General features: G+C 38.4%; 1 protein-coding gene across 9 annotated transcripts in view; it reads left to right on the top strand.

Moving 5' to 3' along the window:
• The window catches only part of UBXN2A (UBX domain protein 2A), a 52,662-nt gene extending 29,715 nt beyond the window's left edge, over positions 1-22,947 (top strand). For all 9 annotated transcript variants that reach the window (XM_048222452.2, XM_026519647.4, XM_048222450.2 and 6 more), the window contains 5 exons: positions 1,914-2,052; positions 5,293-5,399; positions 7,514-7,651; positions 8,915-9,073; positions 19,619-22,947. In XM_048222452.2, coding sequence (XP_048078409.1) covers positions 1,914-2,052; positions 5,293-5,399; positions 7,514-7,651; positions 8,915-9,073; positions 19,619-19,811 — 736 coding nt within the window. In that variant the 3' untranslated portion in view covers positions 19,812-22,947. The remainder of the gene's footprint in view (positions 1-1,913; positions 2,053-5,292; positions 5,400-7,513; positions 7,652-8,914; positions 9,074-19,618) is intronic.
• The last annotated feature ends 689 nt before the right edge of the window (positions 22,948-23,636 follow it).

Genomic DNA, 23,636 nt, shown 5'->3' with positions numbered 1-23,636 from the left:
CTGAAGCACCCAGGTGCCCCTCTTTTTTTTTTTTTTAATTTTACCTTTTTTTTTCCTTAAGCTTTTTTTTTTATTCTTTCTTTCTTTTTTTGGGGGGGGGGGTGTCCTAAATGGGAATAAAAACAATGTGTGCCTTTTTAGGTCATTGTGAGGATTGAATGAGTTAACCCATGTAAAGTACTTAAAATAGTTTCTAAATATATTAATAAGTGCTCAATAAATGTTAGCTATTAAGAGAAGCGTTATAGCATATCATAGGTGCATAGATGTGGAAAGGCAAATTAACAGCATTCTAATTCTGTCTTTGCCACTTACTAGCTGTAACCTCATGTAACTTAACATTTCTGTGACTCATTTTCCTTCCTATAAAAATGTGGATAAGAGTATCTATCTTATAGTTCCTGGCAAAGTATGAGAGCTGTAAAAATATTATTTATGGAATCTGAGAAGTTATGTTTCAGTACATGTATGAATTTTCTGTATGACTTTTAAAAAGATCGGTCAGAAACCATCTTTTCTGTCAAACAAAATCTTCAGTAATATTTCTTAGATGATAAAATATAAATGCAAAATAAAAACCAGTAGGTGGGGGTAGGCAAAATGGATGGAGGGAGTCAAAAGGTATAAACCTTCAGTTATAAAATAAGTCATGAGGACGTAATATATAGCATAGTTAAAAATACTCTATTGCATATTGGAAAGTTGCTAAAAAATCACATCTTAAATGTTCTCATCACAGAAAAATTTTTGTAACTGTATATGGGTGATAGATGTTAACTAGACATACTGTTGTGACCGTTTCACAGTATATATAAATACCAAATCGTGTGGTACACCTGAAACTCATGTTGATTATACATCAATTTAAAAAATAGTAGAGTATTGGGGCGCCTGGGTAGCGCAGTCATTAAAGCGTCTGCCTTCGCCTCAGGGCGTGATCCTGGCGTACTAGGATCGAGTCCCACATCGGGCTCCTCCGCTGTGAGCCTGCTTCTTCCTCTCCCACTCCCCTTGCTGTGTTCCCTCTCTCGCTGGCTGTCTCTCTGTCACATAAATAAATAAAATCTTAAAAAAAAAAATAGTAGAGTATTAAACAACTACAAATCAGAAGTCTTCAGTGGGAAATCTCATTCTGAAGTATGCAAACAACCAAAACTGTGATTAGGACTGTTCCTGACACATTATCATCTTTAGTTTCAAGAGTGCTTTCTGTTGGGGCACCTGGGTGGCTCAGTTGGTTAAGTGTCTGCTTTCAGCATAGGTCATGATCCCAGGGTCCTGGGATTGAGCCCCACTTCGGGCTCCCTGCTAAGTGCGGAGTCTGCTGCTCCCTCTCCTGCCCCTCCCCTCAACTCGTGCGAGCACGCACTTGCTCTCGCAAATAAATAAATAAAATCTTAAAAAAAAAAAGTGCTTTTTATTACCGGAATGTACGTAGTAACCCCTTGTAAAGCTATTTTGAGCTTTTTACAAAGAACTCATTTTTTTTTACTCTGGACCAGTGATTTTCAACCTGTTGAGATCCGCCCCCCCCCCCCCCGATGCCTGGCAATGTCTATAGATGGTTTTGGTTATTATAACACTGGAGGTGGGAATGGGTAGAGTGTGCATGATACTGGCATCTAGTGGGTAAAGGCCATGGATGCTGCCTAACATCCTACAATACATAGGGCAGCCCACACAACAAAGAATTATCCCTCCCCAAATGTCAGTAGACTGAAGTTGTGAGAAAACCCTGCTCTGGACCAGAAAGATTGATGACTTCCCAAGGTCACATATCTGCTTAGGATCTTATTTAGAGGTGGGTCTAAACTGTGAAACTGGAGGCATTTCAGTTCAGGATCCTTTAACTAGAAGGTCATGTCAATTTTTGGAAAAGTAATAGTAGTGCTTAATTTTCTTTTCTTGTGTAGGGTTTGTGAAACAGGATCTGACAACCAACCTCTTGGTGAGGATCGACAAAGAAATTGTGAATATTTTGTTGACAGCCTTTTTGAGGAGGCGGAGAAGGTTGGTGCCAAATGCATGTCTCCCACTGAACAGAAGAAACAGGTAAATGTCCATAACTTTTTTCTCATACAGTGTTACTCAAAATAGGGACCATATTTTGGATCCATCAGGTCAAAACTGTTTTCATAATAGTATTAAGATATTATTTACCTTTTTCACTGTGTTGATTTTGCACTATTAACTGCAAAAGCGATGGTGGTTAAAACTGCCAGTGCCTTGGGAGGAATGAAGGCAGTGACACCAAACTGTACTAGTAATTGCTGCATATTTTGCTTGCATTTGGTGGGGGGCATGCTGGTTGCTATTAAGAATGTCCTTGATGAAGCCAGTCTTGGGACAGTTTTAGAAAATGTGTGTGAGGAGAGTGCATTGGAAGTAGATGGCTTAAAACCTTGCAAGCCTAAATTTGCCTTTATTCTGCCTTCACACTTGATTGATAGAATGCCGTTCTGGTAACTGAGCCTTTGTTGTGTGTGTGTGTTTTATTTTTTTTTTTTAATTTTTTTAAGACTTATTTATTTATTAGAGCGCATATGCACGTGTGTGAGCAAGCAGGGCTGGGGGGACTGAGGGAGAGAAAGGGAATCCCAAGCAGACCCAATGCTGAGCAGGGAGCCTGATGCGGGGCCCCGTCTTAGGACCCCAAGATAGGAGATTTGAGCTGAAACCAGCGGTCCGTGGTTAACTGACTGAGCCACCCAGGTGCCCCATGGTATCTGAGCCTTTGTATGTGGCACGTTTTTACTCACTGAAAGCTATTAGAATCTTTAACCCTGTGTTCTTATGGGCCTTGATGGTGGGTCCTTTGTCATTCATTCAATCTAGAAACTCAATGTTTTACCATTCTAGGACATTTTCTTATGTTGTTTCTTTGGTATTTTGCTCTCCTCCATTGCTGGTCTCTCTAGAATCCTTTTTTACTTACATATTGGACCTCTTGGACCAAGTGTCTTAATTTTTTATTGTTCTATTTTCCACCTCTTTGTTATTTTGTTCTATTTTTAATTGGGAACTTTGACCTTATGTTCAGTCTTTTTATTCAATTTCCACTTTTAGTTTCTAAGAGCCGTTTTTTCCCTGATTATTCCCTCCCTTTCAGACATTATATTCTCTCATATGAGTGTGTTATCAATTTCGGATTTTTGTTTTTAAGTTTCTGTCTTTTTTTTTTTTTTAAAGTAGGCTCTGTGCCCAGTGTGGAGCCCAATATGCGGCTTGAACTCACAACCCTGACCTGAAAACCTGAGCTGAGATCAAGAGTCTGGACGTTTAGGGATGCCTGGGTGGCTCAGTGTTTTAAGCATCTGACTGTTGGTTTTGGCTCAGGTCGTGATCTGGGGCACAGAGGTAGGGAATGTTGTGAGATTGAGCCCCTGGTCAGGTTCCACAGTCTGTGTAGAGTCTGCTTAGGACTTCCTCTACCCACCCACCCCCACCATGTGCTCATGCATGTACTTTTTCCCTCTCAAATAAATAAATCTGAAAAAAAAAAAGTTAAGAATCAGACACTTAACCAGCTGAGCCACCCAGGTGCCCCTGTTTTTCAGTTTCGTCTGTTTTCCTCAGTGTCTTTATGAAGGAATAACTCTTTTCCTATTTGTTTTGTTCTCATCTTTTACGTGAGTACCCTCAGAGCAGAAACTTGGTTATAGGTATAAAAGGGCAGTAAAATTTAGTGGTTAAGAGTGTGGATTCAAGGGGTGTCTGGGTGGCTCAGTGGCTTAAATGTCCTACTCTTGATCTCAGCTCAGGTCTTCATCTCAGGGTTGTGAGTTCAAGCCTCACATTGGGCTCCATGCTGTGCATGGAGCCTCCTGTTCTGTTCTGTTTTGTTTTGTTTTGTTTTAAGATTTTATTTGAGAAGAGAGGGAGAGGTAGAATCTGAAGCAGATTCCGCACTGACCATAGAGCCCAATGTGGGGCTTGATCCCACAGCCATGAGATCATGACTTAAAAAAAAAAAAAAGGCATGGGTTCAAGCCCCAGCTCCACCACTACTGACTTTGTGACTTCGGACAATTTAATCAATCTTCTGTGTTTCCGTTTCTCTCTATATATAAAGGGATAGTAATACCTACCTGTGTAGATTTTGGGAGGAGTAAATAAATTTATATATGGAAAGTGCTTTAACCAGGATTTGTTACATACTAAGTAATAGGTAGGTAGATGTGCTAATAATATACTCTTATCATTATTATGATTATTTTCCCTAACATCTTAATGGAGTGTTTGTTACTTAATAGGTACTCAATAAACGTATATTGAATGAATAAGTGATTGAATGCTAGAGATAAAGGAGAGGCTCTACTAGTCTGATACCTTCCTTCCTTCCTCTATTAATTTATTTATTTAAGAGAGAGAACACGTGGTTGGGGGAGAGGAACAAGCAGACTCCCTGCTGAGCAGGGAGCCAGACACAGGGCTCCATCCCAGGACGCTGAAATCGTGACCTGAGCTGAAGTCAAATGCTCAGCCAACTGAGCCACCCAGGGGCCCCTGGTCTGATACCTTCTTAAACAGCTTTTTAATCAGTCCTGCGTCTAATCTGAAGTAGCTCTGAATTAAGTAAACTCTGTGCCAACATTCAAATTCAAATTCGAATTCAAAACCCCAAGATCAAGAGTTTCATGCTCTAATGACTGAACCAGCCAGGGACCTCATATACGTTATTTTTTGATATTTTATATGTGAAGTTTGCTCTTAAGAACGATACAATAAATTTTGCAGAGGGCTTGGGGGGGATTGGCAGAAGGTGGTGAAAACGTACAAACTTTCAATTATAAGGTAAATAAGTACTGGGGATATAATGCACAATGTGATGACTATAGTTAACACCGCTCTGTGATACATAGGAAAATTAAGAGAGTAAATACTTGAAGTTCTCATTACAAGGAGAGAATTCTTTTTTCTTCTTTTTTCATTTTATCTATATAAGATGATGGATATGAGCTGAACCTATTGTGGTAGTCATTTCATCATATATGTAAATCAAACCATAATGCTGTATGCATTAAGCTTATATAGAGATGTTTGTGTTTCTCAGTAAAACTGGAAAAAAAATTGTAGTTGTGTTTTGTAATAGATGTTGACTAAACTTACTGTGGTAATCATCTTGCAGTACATGCATATGTGAAATCATTATGTTGTACACCTAAAACTAATAACAGTGTTATATGTCAGTTATGTCTCAGTTTTTAAAAAGGAACGATACATAAAATATATACAATAGAGGAAGTTTTCAGACTTCTTACAATGCATTTTTTGTTTCTTACTACTTTGCAGGTCGATGTAAGTATAAAATTATGGAAAAATGGATTCACAGTCAATGATGATTTCAGAAGTTACTCTGATGGTGCAAGTCAGCAGTTTCTGAACTCCATCAAAAAAGGGTAAGCAGTCTTTGTAAATAGAAGGATTATTTTAGGTATGTTTCATTTGGAAGAATCCATGTTATTGAATATAACTGTAGTTGGCACGAATCCCAGAAGCAGTATAAAAATATGCATAAATTTCATTATGTAAATATTAAAAACTTACATATACCAGAAGACACTAACAGTCAGAAGACAAGTGCCGGACTGGGGACACTTGTTACATGTATGAAATACAAATGGAATATATACACAATTCTCACAAATCAGTAAGAAATAAATAGAAGGGATATTTTATATATTTGTACCATTTTATCTACTTAATAACAGAATAGCAAGCATTTGGTAAAATGAATGATATTTGTATATTAACATGGAAAGATTTCTGTGGCATATCGTTTTTAAAAAGCAGTTTGCAGAATACTGAATAGTGTGTATAGATGAGTACCATTTGTGGAAAAAATAAAATAATTACATGGAGTTTTACTATATGTATAGAGAAAAATCTAGGAGTTGCAACATGAAAGTTTTGTGGGTTTTTGTTTTGTTTCTTTTTAGGTAAGCTTTAGGCTCAGCATGGGGCTTATTAAACTCATGATCCCAAGATCAAGAAGAGTTCCATGCTGGGGGTGCCTGGCTGGCTCAGTCGGTGGCACATGCGACTCTTGATCTTGGGGTTGAGAGCCCAAGAGGTTGTGAGTTGGAGCCCCATGTTGGGTGTAGAGATTACTTAAAAAAAAAAGTCATGTACTCTACCAACTGAGCCAGTCAGGTGCCCCAGTTTTTTATTAAAGTGAGAGTTGGATTAGTAAGGACAGTCACTTTCGAAGTTGACTTGTGTTTACATTTTTTGTTTTATTTATTACTATTTTTTAAAGATTTTTATTTATTTATTTATTTGACAGAAAGAAAGAGAACACAAGCAGGGGGAGCGGCAGGCAGAGGGAGAAGGAGAAGCTTCCCACTGAGCAGGGAACCTGATGCAGGACTCAATCCCAAGACCCTGGGATCATGACCTGAGCCAAAGGCAGACGCTTAGCACACTGAGCCAATTAATATTATTTTTTGGTGTCCCTATTAATATTATTTTTTTTAAAGATTTATTTATTTTTAGAAGGAGTGAGCTGTGTGCACACAGAGAGGGGTAGAGGGAGAGGGAGAGAAGCAGACTCCCTCCTGAGTGCAGAGCCCCATGCAGAGAGAGATTCCCACGACCCTGAGGTCATGACCTGAGCCAAAATCAAGAGTCTAGTGCTTAACCATGTGAGCCATCCAGGCACCCCTATTATTATTTTTTAAAGATTTACGTAGGGGCGCCTGTGGGGGCTCAGGTGGTTAAACGTCTGCTTTCAGCTCAGGTCATGAACCCAGGGTCCTGGGATCCAGCCCCACATTGGTCTCCCTACTCAGTGGGGAGCCTGCTTCTCTCTCCTGCTTCTCTCTCCTGCTGCTCCCCCTGCTGTGCTCTCTCACTGTGTCAAATAAATAAATAAAATCTTAAAAAAAAATAAAGATTTATTTGAGAGAGAGAGCTCGCGGGCAGGCAAGCGGGGGAGGGGCAGAGGGCGAGAATGTCCAAGTAGGCTCCCTGCTGAGCGGGGAGTGCAGCACAGCTGGATCCCAGGAGCCATGAGATCAGGACCTGAGCCAAATCCAGGAGTAGGTCGCTTAACGGATTGAGCCACTCAGGCATTCCGTCTTTTTTTTGTTTAGAACAAGCATGTAGTATTCTCCTTTTTTATAATTATTTAATCAATTAGTCAGAGAGAGAGCATAAGCAGCAGATGGAGTGCAGGGGGAGGCTCCCCTCTGAGCAAGGAGCCCAGTGTGGGGCTTTATCCCAGGACCCTGGGATCATGACCTGGGCCAAAGGCAGCTGCTTAACCCACTGAGCCACCCAGGAGTCCTGAGCCTACGACTCTTGATCTCAAGGTTGTGTGTTTGAGCTCCACTTGGGTATAGAGATTATTTAAAAATAAAATCTTCAAAAAAATTGCATTTAGTTTTTTATTGTAAAGATTATATGCCTCTTATTTCTATATATTTTTCAATTCTGTTTGCATATTCAGAGTAAGTTTCAGAGAAGGAAGAAACATTGGGAGCTTTATCACTTTGTTTGTTTTCCCTCCAAGGGAATTACCTTTGGAATTACAGGGAATTTTTGATAAAGAGGAGGTGGATGTTAAAGTTGAGGACAAAAAAAATGAAGTATGTATGTCAACGAAGCCTGTGTTCCAGCCCTTCTCAGGACAGGGTCACAGACTGGGAAGGTGAGTAGACTCATGATACGTGCTTTCCACGTAACAGGCTTGACTGATACTCAGTTTATCGTTATTTTATGATACAGACCAGCTCTATAGAGCTTATCATTTCTCTCACTGGAAGTGATATTTTTCATGTTAACTTTTACGAGGACTCCTAAGTTCTATTTACCTTAGTGTAAATTAACATATGCTGGCAGTACACTAAAAAATCATGGAGGCTTTTTGGATTTTACCAAATTAAAGGACCTGGATTATTGAGGACGTTAGGCAGAATTGATGGGTAAATCATTTTTGTCCTTTGCACCTACCACTTGAGCATTGCCATTAATGTTACAGAATACATATGCTAGCTTTTGAGGATAGGGTTCCATTTTATAGTTACCAGTGCCTTCAACATTATGTTCTGTGATAAGTATCTGAATTTTGCAGTAATAAAAATGAAAAAATGCATGATAAAATCAGTACCCCTATCAGAGCCTTTAATTGTCAGATTTTGCATCTTCATCATGTGTAACTATGCTTTATGACAGTATAAAAGAGGTCAGATATGTGGTCATTTTTATGAATTCTCATAAATTATCAGTATTGATAAAGTTATCTGCATATTCATCCACACATATAAAAATACTCAGGTGTCACTTTGAGAATGATCAGGAAATACTTTGCTTCCTTTTTTTTCCCCTTTATAATCCAAGGACTAATTTCTCTGGAGAACTTACCTTTTTTTTTTTTAAGTTTTTATTTATTCATTTATTTAAGTAATCTTGACACCCAGCATGGGGCTCAAACTCATGATCCTTGGATCGAGTCCAGTTGCAAACTCTTCTGACTGAGCCAGCCAGGCACACCCCTTTTGGTTTTTGTTTTGTTTTTTTGGTTGGTTTGGTTTTTTTTTTGAGAATTTATCATTTCTTACAGAAATTTTAACCTGGGGAGTAGTAGATAAAGGTTAAGTCTATAAATCTTTCAACCCTATAAAATTGTCAGTTCTATAAGACACTATTTAAATAATTACAGTATTTTACGTAACATTCTACAGTCTTACAAATTACTTGGATATGCATAATTTCATTAGGAATCTACTTTCATCATATATGATGGACATAAGTGATGTTAGTATTTTTATGTTATTATTCCAAAAACGGCTGTGGTTTGCTAAAATCTTTCTAAAAGGTATACTTAATGTAAAAGTTGTATAGTATTTGTTCAGTGATTAAGTTCTACTTAATGAACAGCATGCATCTGACTTTGTTGTCTGGCTTTTCTTAGTGCCACACCAAAAATTGTTTCTAAGGCAAAGAGTATTGAAGTTGAGAATAAAAATAATTTGTCTGTTGTTCAACTAAACAATCTGGAACCCATCACTAATGTACAGATCTGGTTAGCCAATGGAAAAAGGATTGTCCAGAAATTTAACATTTCTCATAGGTGAGTCTTCCATTTCATTATTTGTCTGAATTTTTTCATGTTTAAATTTCTTTTCAGTTCAGTTGGCAGTTTTTAAGAACTAACCAAGGATCTTACCAGTTCTCTAAACATAATATATCATGACAGTAGAAATTTTTGGACATTAACGAAGTACTTTCAATTTGTTTTATAGGTTATCATTTTTATTATTTGACTGGTTTTCCTGTATGTATAACTAGATATGTAATTTTTATGTCTTTTAAGATTATTTATTCATTTCATGGAGGGGAAGGGCAGAGGGAGAGGAAGAGAGAGAATCTCAGGCAGACTCCTTCCTGAGTTTGAAGCCCAGCACAGGGTTCTGTCTCACAACCCTGAGATCATGAGCCAAGCCGAAATCAAGAATTGAACACTTGGGGCACCTGGGTGGCTCAGTTGGTTAAGCATCTGCCTTCGGCTCAGGTCAGGATACCAGGGTCCTGGGATTGAGCCTGGCATCGGGTTCCCTGCTCCACAGGGAGCCTGCTTCTCCGTCTCCCTCTGCTTGCCACTCCCCCTGCTTGTGCTCGTGTGCGCTCTCTCTCTGTCAAATAAAAATCTTAAAAACAAACAAAAAAATAGTTGAACACTCAACCCAGGTGCCCACTAGATAGGTAATTTTTATTTTGTTTTTTAAAGATTTTATTTATTTATTTGAGAGAGCATGCACACAAGGAGGGGGAGAAGCAGACTCCCCACTGAGCAGAGAGCCTGACGTGGGGCTTGATCCCGGGACCCCAAGTTCATGACCTGAGCCGAAGGCAGACACTTAACCAACTGAGCCATCTAGGTGCCCTGAGAGAGAGAGAATCTTAAGACATATTAAAAATTATTATTTTAAAATTACGTATCTAGGGGCACCTCTAGTTATGTAATTTCTGCTCCTCCCTCTGCCCCTCCCCCTGCTCATGCTCTCTCTCTCAAATAAATAAATACAAATCTTTATTGTATTATTATTATTTATTTATTGGACAGAGAGCGACACAGCAAGAGAGGGAACACCAGCAGGGGAGTGGGAGAGAGAGAAGCAGGCTTCCCTGCTGAGCAGGGAGCCCTATGCGGGGCTCGATCCCAGGACCCTGAGATAATGACCTGAACCAAAGGCAGACTCTTAACGGCTGAGCCACCCAGGCACCCCTAAATAAAATCTTTTAAAAAAATAGTAAAATTACATATCTAGGGGGCACCTGGGTGGCTCAGTCAGTTAAGCATCTGCCTTTGGCTCAGGTCATGATCTTGGGGTCCTGGGATCGAGCCCCACCTCAGGCTCCCTGCACAGCGGGGAGTTTGCTTCTCCCTCTGCCCCTCTCCGTACTCGTGCTCCTTCTCTCTGCCTTTCTCTCAAATAAATAAATAAAATCTTAAAAAAAATTCTCTCTCTTCCCCCCTTTCCCTCTGTCCCTCCCCACCCTCTCCATCTTTAAAACACGCACAAATATATATATATATATATATATATATATATATATACACACACACACACACATATACATACACACACACACACACACACACACACAAGCTCAGAATATATACCAGTATTCCTTAGGTACCTTTCCCTGATCATAATCTCTTTCTTTTGTTCAAGAGATACTGTATTCTGGATTTGTGTTAATCATTTTCTACTTTTATTCATAGTTTTATCAAGTACATATGTATCTTAAAAAAATACTAAGCTGTTTTGCTCATTTTCAAATAATTTAAATTTTAAAGCAATCATCAATAGAGGCTACTGGGAGGCTCAGTCAGTTAAGTATCTGGCTTTTGGTTTCTGCTTGGTCATGGTTTCAGGGTCATGAGATTGAGCCCCTGGTCGTCCCCATGCTCAGAATCTAGTCTGCTTGAGATTCTTTTCCCCTCCCTCTCCTTCTCCTCCTCCTTCCCTTCGGTTCCTCCTCCCACCCCGCTCCCACTCTCTCTGAAATAAATAAATCTTAAAAAAAAAATCATAAACATAATGAAAAGTCTTAAGAACACTATAAAGAATTTTTTCCCTCGCCATTCGGGAATAAGTTGCCAATCCAATGACCCATCATCCAAAATACTTTAGTGTGTTTGTATTTCCTACAGAGACATCATCATGGCCATATAACCACAATTCAGCCATCTGGGAATTTAACATTGATACACTTCTATCAGCTAATATTTGGGCCCTATTCAAAGTTTGCCATTTAATCTGATATCATCCTTTTTACCCAAAGGTCATTCAGAATCACACATTGCATTTAGGTGTCATGTCTCAATTTGAAATAATAGTTCCTCAGGCTTTTTCTAAGAAACCCTTGTTCTTTCTCATGGACAATGGTATTGAGAAACCTGGGTCTGGGTAGTAGGTATGCTTACTGCTTGATGCCACCACTCCCAGCCTCTCTGAGTAGAGAGAGCTATAGGTGTATACACACATATATACACATACATACATATCCATCTACATGTGTATTTTCTGTGTCTTTGCATAAGCAAAAGCATGAGTTCACATAAATGTCTCCAGACTCAATACACCACCATAGGGTTTATTCCAGTTTTTCCCTTTCCATATGTATAACTAATTTCTTCCAGAGTGAATAGCCTGGCTCCAATATTTTTTTTTCAGATTTATTTATTTATTTTAGGGGGAGTAGGGGGATGGGCAGAGGGAGAGGGAGAGAAATCCTCAAGCAGACTCGCCACCAAGTGTGGAGCCGATGCAGGGCTTGATCCCAGGACCCCGACCAAGATCATGACCCAAGCCTAAACCAAGAGTCAGATGCTTAGCCAGCTGAGCCACCTAGGCACCCCTCAATTATTCTTAATATGTTTATTGATTGATTAATTCTCTTACATGTAACCAATCTCTTTTTTTTCCCTGTTGCCACCATCCACACATGGAAGACTTCTTCACTCTATTTGGACTTTAACTATCCCGGTTGAGTTCCCATTGCAGTTCCTTTCTCTTCCAGCTGGGTCTCTGACAAATCTCCCCAGGCCACTTCAACACCCCATGCCAATGACCTCTTCACCCTCTCTGGTTCTGACACTCTGTGCTCCCTCTTCTCCTCCATACCTGTTTACTTTCTCCTCAAAGGTTCTTACTTGCTGCAGTTGGCTGCTCCTCTGTAAGAAGGCCTTTCTCTTCTGCTTGAGACAGCCCACTCCAGGCCACTTCTCCTCCTACCCCTCTATTTGGATATATTCCTCACCCTACTTGGCTTCTGACACTCTGTACTGGACAACTTTTTTTTGTGGGACATACTCCTAACCCTGCTTAATGCTCTGACCACCCCTGCCTTACCTCCCCCTACATGGACTCCTCCTTGTGCTTCTCAGGCTCTGACACCATGCAGGTGGGCAGCTTTCCTATACAGATGCCTTCTTAACCCTGCTTAGACTGATTCCCTGTTCTGGGCCACCTCAACTCCCTATCATTTCTGGCTGCCATGTTCTGCTGTACTAATGGCTTTTGGATCAAGCTGTTCAATAAGGAAAAAAAAAGGCTGTTTTGCTTTTTATTTAAACTTGATATGAATGGAATTGTGTTATACTATAACTTTTTTTTTTTTTGAGACTCATCCATGTTGATGTGTGTAGCTGTACCTCATTCATTACTGTACTATAATCCATTATATGGAATCAGCTATCCATTCTCTTTTTATTGGTAATGGTCCGGGTTTATATTTGTTTATGTGGATGTATCAGCATTGCTCAATGAACAGCCAGAAAAACCTCATGGCATGGAATAATATTTCTTATGTGCCAGCTGAAGTGGCTTTGCTGATCTCAGCTGGGCTCATTCATATGTTTGCAGATGATCTAAGCGAGCACTAATTTAAGCTACATGTGTGAGTCTAGGTCTACTCCTGTGTCTCTCATCCTTGAATCAGCAGCCTACTTGTCTGTGTTCTTATAACAGGAGCAGAGGCACAAGCTGGCACTAAACCCATTTACTAGTATCACTCTACTAATATCTCATTGGCTAGAGCAAGTCACATGGCCAAGTCCTGTTTATTGCACTGTTTGTGGAAAAGACTTCTTTCCTGACCCAGTTGCTGTAACATCTTTTTATAAAGCTGATGATCTGTTCTGGGCTTTCCATTCTATTTGAGTGTCCATCTAGCTTTCCTTTTGCCAACTCCACGTTCTCTTAATTACTATTACTTTTTAAGTTACTGCTTTATTTTCTTGCTTATTTTATCAGTTACCGATAGAACTGTCCTAAACTCTACAGCTATAATTGTGGATTTGTCTATTTCTCCTTTCTTTCTGTTAACATTTACTTTACATATGTTAAAGCTCTGTAGTTAGGTCTATACAGAGGCAAAATTGTGTTTTTTTTCTGATTGACCTTTTTAGCACTAAGAAATGTCCCTTTTAATCCCTGATAATTTTGTGTTGAAGTTTACTTTGCCTGATACTAATATAGTCACACAAGTCTCCTTATGAGTAATGCTTGCGAGGTGTCTCTACCTTTCTCTTTCCTTTTAATTTCAGTATATATATATATATATATGTTTCTGTATATTTAAAGGTATTTCTTATAAATAGTTATTTGAGTATAGTTTCTGTATCTAGGTTAACAGTTTTCTTAGGTTCTTCTTTTGTGTTTTGTTTTTAGCTAGCATCTATTGAATGTTTTCTATGTATTAGGCTCTCTTCAAGGCGTTTCTACTTAATATCATTAGTAAATAGCAAACCACCCTAGACAGCTAGAATCAGAGAGCTGATGATCATAATAATATAAGAAGCATGTGTTTATAATTTTTGTAACAATTTTTTTTTAGAAGAAGGGATGGGGAGGGACTGCGGGAGAGAGAGAGAGAGAGAGAGAGAGAGAATCTTAAGCAGATTCCACACCCAGCATGGAGTTCAACCTCACAACCCTGAGATGATGACCTGAGCCGAAATCAAGAGTCCAGCACTTAACCACCTGGGCCCCCATAATAGAAGAAGCATATGTTTAAATGGTGCCTTAGAATGTTCTTCTGTGACCCAGATTCCTTTCAAATGGGAAGAAGGCAAACTAAACAGGTAGAAAATGGAAGAAGGGATTTGTTATTCCAATCTAAGTTTGTTTCTTTTTAGGGAGATAAAATATTTTAATCTCAACTTCTTTGTCTAGAACAATGCTTCCAACATTTTCAGTAACAGTCACCTAGATTTTTTTTTCTTGAATGACTAAAGCATTTAAAAACCTTTGGCCAACAATATTTATTAAATGATTATTAATCAGGCTTTGTTTTTATTTTTTTAATTTTTAAATTAAAAAAATCTTTAGGATACATCTGTAATTTTATTACAAAACCATTCTTTTGACATTACAGTGAGCAAGATACTGTGAGTGCAGCATAGCATCGCCAATGTAACAATTGCATTCCCTGATTCCTGAACTAAAATTTAAATTACGTTAGATCCGTTACATACTAGTTACCGCAATCATTGATACTGCAAATCCTGACCCATATTCACTTTAGGGAGGAGCTGATGCTAAGGGATTAGAGTAAATGTTGGTAAGACTATAAAAGTTCCTTCATGGGACACTCTGTTTCTCTCTCCCCAAATTACTTTGCTTTAAAATAATCAAATTGCTAGTCTGAATAACAGCAGCACCCAAGCAGCATTGCATTTGGTTCTTAAAAAGCAGTTTGGTGCATGTTTTCTACCTCAGGCAAAGGGAGTGATCACTGTAGTTTGAAACTCCTGCATTAGAGTCTCTTCAAAACTTAAAGCATGCCATCAACTTTTTCTAGATGGTGTTACTGCTGTATGTTTGTTGGTGAGTCACTTCCTGTGCTGTGTTTGCTATGAAGGGATCTTCAGTATATCTCCAGTATTCCTTCCTTAAAGGGTGCTTTTTTTTTTTTTTGGTAGGTTTTCACATAACTCTAATGCTTTATTAAGAGTGTCCTCCTTGGGGGGCGTCTGGGTGGCGCAGTTGTTAAGCGTCTGCCTTCGGCTCAGGGCGTGATCCCAGCGTTCTGGGATCGAGCCCCACATCAGGCTCTTCTGCTATGAGCCTGCTTCTTCCTCTCCCACTCCCCCTGCTTGTGTTCCCTCTCTCACTGGCTGTCTCTGTCAAATAGATAAATAAAATCTTAAAAAAAAAAAAAAAAAAAAAAAAAAAGAAGAGTGTCCTCCTTGGGGTGGCAGGCTGGCTCATTTGGTGGAGCGTGCTTCTCTTGATCTCAGGGTTGTGAGTTCAAGCCCCGCGCTGGGTGTAGAGATTACTTCAAAATCTTTAAATTAGAGAGAATGTCTTCCTTGTTGTCACATTGGTTTTCTAGCATGTCTTTATAGATGTCCACGAGAAAGGCAGTTAGGGGTACCTCTGACTTGGTTGTAAATCAAGTAACTGATTAAACAGATGGGAATATTTGGAAAGACCACAGTCCTGTAAAATCCCTTTAAAATAGTTGCATGCACTTTCATTATCTGGTACTAGTTTGATCATCTCCCAGAGTGTACTGGACTTCTCTCTCCAGTCTAACCTCTAGTGTTAGAAATTATGAAATATCTTTGGTTCCAGACAGTTACTTCTCACATCCTCCTTAAGAAATTGGTCTACATATTGCAGCTCATTATCCCAAAGTTTAAATTCCTGAATAACCCATTGTTGATGTGGCCGGCTCTAATAATTCTTTTTTTGTTGTTGTTAAAGATTTTATTTATTTATTCGACAGAGATAGAGACAGCCAGCGAGAGAGGGAACACAAGCAGGGGGAGCGGGAGAGGAAGAAGCAGGCTCCTAGCGGAGGAGCCTGATGTGGGGCTCGATCCCATAACGCCGGGATCACGCCCTGAGCCGAAGGCAGACGCTTAACCGCTGTGCCACCCAGGGCCCCAAGGCTCTAATAATTCTTTGCATCCTGATCAGGAGTATCAGCAACAAACTCAGGGTCCTCAGATGGATCTTTTAGCCATTCCGCTAATACCTGTGGTGCTAAACTCCATAGTTTTTGGTCTGTTCCTCAAGTATTGGAGTGACGTAGTTCATTTCCTCATGTCAGTCATTTTGAGGTGCCTTTAAGAAAACTTTCTGAAGATGCTACATTGTATAATTGGCTGCATTTAACTCAGTAGCATCTCTGGTTAGTTTAAAAGCTCATTCACTTCTGGGGTGTCTACATGGCTCAGTCAGTTAAGCGTCCAACTTTTGATTTCGACTCAGGTCATGATCTTGGGTGGTGGTGTGGAGCCCCGCATAGGGCTCTGTGCTGAGTGCAGAGTCTGCTGGAGAGTCTCTGTCTTCCTCCCCGTCCCCCGCCCTGCTTTTGTCCACATGTGCGCTCGCATGCTTGCACACACTCTGTCTCAAGTGAATAAATAAATCTAAAAAAAAAATAAATGCTCATTCACTTCTTTCATCATACTGCAGAACAGCCCAGAAATAATCAAATCTAAATTTTCCACTGTAAATGATCTGGACCCCTGAATTGAGGCCATCATTCTGCTCTGTCCAGGCTCAGGAACCCACCATCCATAGGGGCGCCATTGCTTTTCTGCGCTCAGCTGCCATAGCTTCTTCCTGCTGCTGGGGCAGTGACGGCTCTGGCTAACTGGGCTTGCTGCCCTGCGCAGCCTCCCCAAGCCCCTCGATGGTCGCCATCTCGCCTTAGTCCACAGCAGAGGTGGCCCAGGCTTTGTTTTTTATTTTTATTTAAAAAAAAAAGTTTTAAGTTAATTTTTTTTTTTTTAGTAATCTCTACACTCTATGCGGGGCTTGAACTCATAACCCTGAGATCAAGAGTCGCATGCTTATCTGACTTAACCAGCCAGGCACTACCCCCCCACGCTTTGTTTTTAAATTGGAATGTTTAGTCCACTTTTCACAGTGATATATAATATCCTGAACTAGTTGGCTTTAAGGCCACCATCTTGCTGTTTGTTTTCTCTTTACCCCATGTCTTTTTATCTTTTTATTCTTTTTTTTTTGAAGATTTTATTTATTTATTTGACAGAGCACGCTTATGTGCATACAACAAGCAGGCTGAGTGGCAGGCAGAGGGGAGACAGAGAAGCAGACTCCCCACTGAGCACAGAACCCTATGCAGGGCTTGATCCAGGAGCCTGAGATTATAACTTTAGCCGAAGGCGGACGCTTAACCAACTGAGCCACCCAGGCGCCCTGTTCTCCCCCCCCCCCCCACCCAAGGTTTGTTTATTCTATTTTAGAGAGAGAGCATGAGAGGGAGAGGGAAAGAGAATCCCAAGCTGACTCTGTGCTGATCATGGAGCCTCACACAGGGCTCTGTTTCACAACTCTGAGATCATGACCCTAGCAGAAACCTAGAGTCAGATCCCCAAATGACTGCAACACCCAGGTGCCCCTATTTTTTTCTTTCTTTTTTTTTTTTTTTAAGATTTGCTTATTTATTTGGGAGTGGGGGAAAGGGCAGAGGGAAAGGGAGAGACAATCCTAAGCAGACTCCCTACTGATCGCAGAGCCGCACTTGGGAAACCAAAAGTTGGACACTTAACTGACTGTACCACCCAGGCACCCCTTTTTATCCTTTATTAGTCCTTTCTTGCCCCCTTTTGAGCTTAATGTGTACTTATTATTTTTATCCTCTTACAGCTCTTTAGATGTGCATTTTTTTTATTCTCTTAATGGCAACATAGGAGATCACAGTACACATTTAAAAAAAATTTTTTTTTTTTAAAGATTTTATTTATTTATTCGACAGAGATAGAGACAGCCAGCGCGAGAGGGAACACAAGCAGGGGGAGCGGGAGAGGAAGAAGCAGGCTCATAGCGGAGGAGCGTGATGTGGGGCTCGATCCCATAACGCCGGGATCATGCCCTGAGCCGAAGGCAGACGTTTAACCACTGTGCCACCCAGGCGCCCCACATTTAAAAATTTTTAACACATGGTTCCTTTAATCTTTATTGTTTTCTTTTTATATTTGTATTGTTTGCTGTTAGCTTTACCCTTTTGTTATCCCAACTTTTGGTACCCAAGTAATACATGAGACTATATGTCCTAGACTTTTTTGGCAACTCACACCGGTTTAATAGAGTGGCAATTAATGAATTTTAGTGAATTGATTGGGAGAGTTCTGCTTTTCGTGATATGGCATATTTCATTTATTCTGAGGTATACATTTTTTCACATTTTAGCCTCTCTGAAATGAGGGTTTGTCCTAAAAATCCATGGTTGTTGGCCACATGGCAATCATTATATAATTATCTTTGCCTTAGCATCTGCCTCAAAGCACGGTAGAGCAAGTGTCAGCCGAACAAAAGCCTCTCAGAGATCATAGTCTTGTATATCACCAACACCTGGTAATACACAGGGCTGGGATTATGTGGAAAAATATGTACTGGGGTGCATGGATGGCTCAGTCGGTTAAGCGTCTGCCTTCGGCTAAGGTCATGATCCCAGGATTCTGGGATCTAGTCCCACATCGGGCCCCCTACTCAGCGGGGAGCCTGCTTCTCCCTCTCCCCCTGCTCCTCCCTCTCCCCCTGCTCATGCTCACTCTGTCTCTGTCTCTCTCTCTCAAATAAACACAATCTTAAAAAAAAAAAAAAAGAAAAAGAAAAGTATGTATCAAATAATGACTGAATCAAAAGTGATTCAAAGGATCTGCATCTGAACAATGTTCAGGTATTAGGAATGGCTTAACCATTTTATTCTAATAGAAGCACATGCTTGATTTGAGAAATGTTTACATGAAATTTAAGTTAACTGTGCTTTCAATAAATATAAAAATTCTCTAAGTGTTAAGAAAATACTTTGTCAGAATCTGGATTTTTTTTTTAGCTACACATAAAATGACGTGTCTTAAAAATCAGTGGTATCCTAGTTGTACTGAGCTCTGTATGCGTTCTCTGTAAATACACACACATGGATTTAGGTGAACTTAACTTTGAGCTACCTCCAAAATGGCAGTTATTGTATTACACTGTAGTGTTAATTATACTAACTGAAATTCTACACTGAGTTAAGAATTTTCCTAATTGTGTTTGAAATACAGCATGACCTGGTATTTAAGAGATACAGATTGTATCTGTATAATATTACTAGTGTGACCATATTTGATCCATTCAGAGCCAGATATAGATATATAAACTTTCTGTTATAGGAACTTTCAGATACACATACACCCAGACAAAGAGAAGATACAGTGATCCCTCACTCAGTTCCACTGAACTGTTTTCAAGGAAATCCTAGACTTTTAGTTTCCTATGTGAATATTTAAATATATAACTCTAAAAGAGAAGTACTCTACAAAAACATAACCATAAGATTATATAAGACTGATGAATCACGGAACTCTACCTCTGAAACTAATAATATATATTAATTAAATTTAAATTTAAAACAAAATAAAAATGTAACCATAATATCCTTGTCACACGGAAAAGATAATTAATGGTAATTCCTTACTATCCAGGGTCAGTCTTTAAAAAGATAGCCCAAATGATCAGTTCTAGCATCATAATTGGACTGTTCTGTGTATTAACATAGCTAGATAGACATCTTCAAGTTATTACCTTAAATTAATTCAGGTTTTCATAAAATTATATTAATAGTTTGTGCTATTTTACAGGATAAGCCACATCAAAGACTTCATCGAAAAATACCAAGGATCTCAAAGAAGTCCTCCCTTTTCCCTGGCCACAGCTCTTCCTTTCCTCAAATTGCTAGATGAAACACTCACATTGGAAGAAGCAGATTTACAGAATGCTGTAATCATTCAGAGACTCCAAAAAACTGCTGAACCTTTTAGGGAACTTTCATAACATTGATTTTTGATACACTAAGTGGAAAGTTTGCAGAGAAATGATGGTCGTAAATGAACATGCAAACCAAAATGAGGGAAAAGAAGTCAGATTCACTGGACTTCTGTTTCGAGCACTATTTAACTCCCTTCTGATAAGATTTTTAAATAAGTACAAGATAGGAAAGTGAACTATGACTGGAAACTATATTCAATGCACTTTTTCCAAAAGGCTACTCAGAAAACTACACTTATTTTCAAATACCAGTTATTCAACAATAAGATATTAAATCACTATATCATATAGAATCTTAATGTGATTTAAATTAGCAAATGTATTCACAGCATCATTCATTCAAATATTCCCAACCAGCAGTGGTTTGTTTAGATGTTAGCTATCTCAGATTTTTTAAATAGCAATATATTAAGAAAATCATACATGGCAGATTAAAAACATCAAAGTAATTATTTTACATCTGAGATACAGTCAGAAGGCTAGAAGGAACTGCTTTCACCACAGCTATGCCTAAATCTCAAAGTGTTCACAATTTTTATTTTCTAATGGCAAGATAGACTCATATTAATTTGGCACAGTATCTAAAATGTATTTTAGGAATAAAATTGTGCAGCTTAGTATGATGTCAATCTGCCTACTCACATTTTGACATTTTCAAGGAGTGTAATTTTTAAAACTGTCTTTCTATCCAGGAACCCTAGTTCATCCCTTGTTTTAATTTCTTCTGAAAATGAGGGATTTGGTTTTAGCTAACATTTTTGAGTAAGCCTTTCATTTGCTACCACTCACTTAGAATCTAATGCTTGTGTTGGCACATTGCTAATTAATATTTTTTAAATGCGTCACATAAGTATGGTTTTTCTATTCCATATATCAGAGTCAACCTAGGTATACATTAAAGGATTATTTATTACATTCTGATGCCACCAAGGAAAATATGTTTTGTATTTTAGTCTTTTAACTCAAACTGGATCGACTTCTATATTTCACTGTCAGATTGAATTCCCTTGCCTTAAGTCTAAGAAGCTTTTTTTTTTTTTTTTTTTTGCTAATTATCTGTTGAATCTTATTTAAAGCAAAATTTACATCAAATGTGCCAAGGAACTAAGTAGCCATACCTATCAGTAGTAATGTTCATAGGGCACCAGGTGTCTGCTGGAAAGAGCAGATCTCAAACTTTTTGGTCTCAAGACCTTTTGTTTATGTGGGTTATATATATGATATTGAAAATAAAAAACTATAAAATATTCATTAAAAATAAGCACATGTTAATATAAACCACATTTTAATGAAAATGCATTTTCTAAAAAAAATTGAGTGAGAATGGCATTATATTCCATTTTTTGCAACTGTCTTTACCGTCTAACTTAAAGAAGACAGATGGAATCTCGTATCTGCTTCCACGTTCAATCTGTTGTGATATTGCGCATCGTGTAGCTTCTAGTAAATGCTACTGTATATTCATGAGAAAATGGGGGGGAAGCAAATAATGTCTTAGTTTGATTATGAAAATAGTTCGACTTTACAGACCTCTTGAAAGAACCATTCTTACAAAACAGTTTACAATGATTCTTAAATCTTAGTGTAAGAATCACTTGGGAAGCATTTCAAAATGTCTGTTCCAGGCATCTACCACACACATTCTGATTCATTGTACCTGGGATGGGTCCCAGATCTCTGCATTTGTAATCTCAAGTGATTTTCAGGTATGTAGTAGAAGAACCAGTGTTGAGGAAATCCTGCACTATGATTCCACCCTAAGAAAATTAACCTGTGTGCTTCACCACGAACAGTGGAAGAAGACTCTCCACCGAAGTGGGACTTCGGGACCTTTAGGTTTTATCCTTTATCTCCCACAATTTGTTCTTAGACTGTTCCCCTTGAACTCTTAATCATGATATAAACCTATACTTCCTTTTCTCTAAGCACAGCTGAGATGAGGCTGGAACATTTCAATGAGAATTTCATTAGAAGTTCAGGAGTAACAGAAGGGAAATACGCATAACTAGTTGACCTGGTTATAAGCTGCATCTTCTGTTTAAGGTCCGTGTTAAGACAGCTTTCTTTTCTAGCTCCCAGCCTTCCACGTGGTAGAGGCCTATCTTTTTATCAGGAAGGGAGGGAAGACAAAGGAGAGCCTTTTCCTTTTGTCATTTACTTTCAGAAATGAACAGATATATAGTAGAAAATACTGTCAGTATGTTTACAGCTGTGGTAGAGCCCTCTCTAGTGAAACAGAATGGCATTCTTATAGTGAGGGAATGGTAAAAATCAGTGAACTCTTTCAGATATAAAAATAAGATGATTGTTAATCTATTTTTCAAGAGTCTGTAAGAAAATGTCTCCTATAGGCCTATCATGAAGCATTGTACAATTTAATTTGCATAATTATAGTCTGTGATTCTCCATATATTTCTATAAAGGGGTTTCTCATTGGAAATATTTTTCTTGTACCTATAAAAAAAAGCCTCCTTTGTGGATTTTCCAGTTTATAATTATTTATCCAGAAGATACATTGGAGGTTTTCTTGTGTGTCCGTGTAGAATATACCCCAGTGAGAAATTCCTGTGGAGAAAGACCCATCATCAGCAATAACCTTCGTTTTTGTAACTGTGAACACCTCCGTTAATGTGAATAATATTCTTAGAGGTTTTCTAAAATGAGAATCATCCGTTAAAGGTTTCTACCTTAAAGTTCAAAATTGTAAAGTTGTTAATTAAATGTGTAGATTACATAAAATATACTGACTTAGAAAATACAAATTGAATTTGGCAAAGGAAGGGAAGGCAAACTTGAAAATAATCAAACATTTTTAGGTGTAAAATACAATTTGACGTACGGTAGTTTCAAAACTCGTCAATCAGTTTCTTTGAAAATCATTGTTAAGGCTGGTACAAGAAGTACATTTCTAGTTTTACAGATTCTAATTTGATGGTTAAATTATGCAGTATGCAGACTGTAAAACTGGTCTTATTTATTTTATATACTTTTCTCATTCGGGATACTTTTCATTACGTTTTATTGTGTTGAAAATACAGTATTTTGCATCTATTTCAGTGCCTTATTTTGAAAGCAGTTTTTTGCTAACGGTTAACTGTTGTCTTAAGAATGAAATAATTCATTAAAAGGATCTGTGAAATAATCTATAGTTGTTTCTTATACAAGAGTTACATCTGGGTGCATTTGTTATTTTTATTTGGCATTGGCAAAGTCATTCAGTTTGAGAATCAGCATTTATTAGGTGCCTTCTGTTTGCCACGTACTTTAATCAGTGTTACTTTCATGTAATCCTCAGAAATATTAACGTGATATTTTAATGCTCAGAGGTAGGCTTTTTTTAAAAAAAAAAACATTTGTGTCCTGAGTTGAACTAGCATGAAGGCTCCTTGGTAGGGTTTACTTCTTTGTTCTTTCTCTAAGTACATACCATTTAATTGAGAAATTGCTCATCACACTAAATCTTCAGATAGAAATGGGTAATTCAGTAGACTAATATTTGGCTCTTTGTCATTTGCTTTAAATATTTTTTTCACAGATAATTCCTATTCATTGTAGAAAATTATAAAATGCTGAAATGATCTTTAAATCACCTATTTCACCTTTCAAATAATATAACCACTAGTAACATTTTGGTGTGCATCCTTTCAGGTATTTTTACGTGGATCAGTGTTTTATATTAATTACAAGGCAGGTTCTTGGTTATTGTAATGCTGTTTTATCTGTTGAAGTCTAAGGTATTTGTCTTTAACTAAAAATTACATTCAGAACATGCCATCACTTTAACTAGAATAATAGGTGTTAGGGACAAATGCCTTTTAATTACCTTTTTGT

This window comes from Ursus arctos, unplaced genomic scaffold (assembly GCF_023065955.2).
Source record: "Ursus arctos isolate Adak ecotype North America unplaced genomic scaffold, UrsArc2.0 scaffold_8, whole genome shotgun sequence".
NCBI lineage: Eukaryota > Metazoa > Chordata > Mammalia > Carnivora > Ursidae > Ursus > Ursus arctos.
This window is presented reverse-complemented; position numbering and strand designations above follow the sequence as displayed.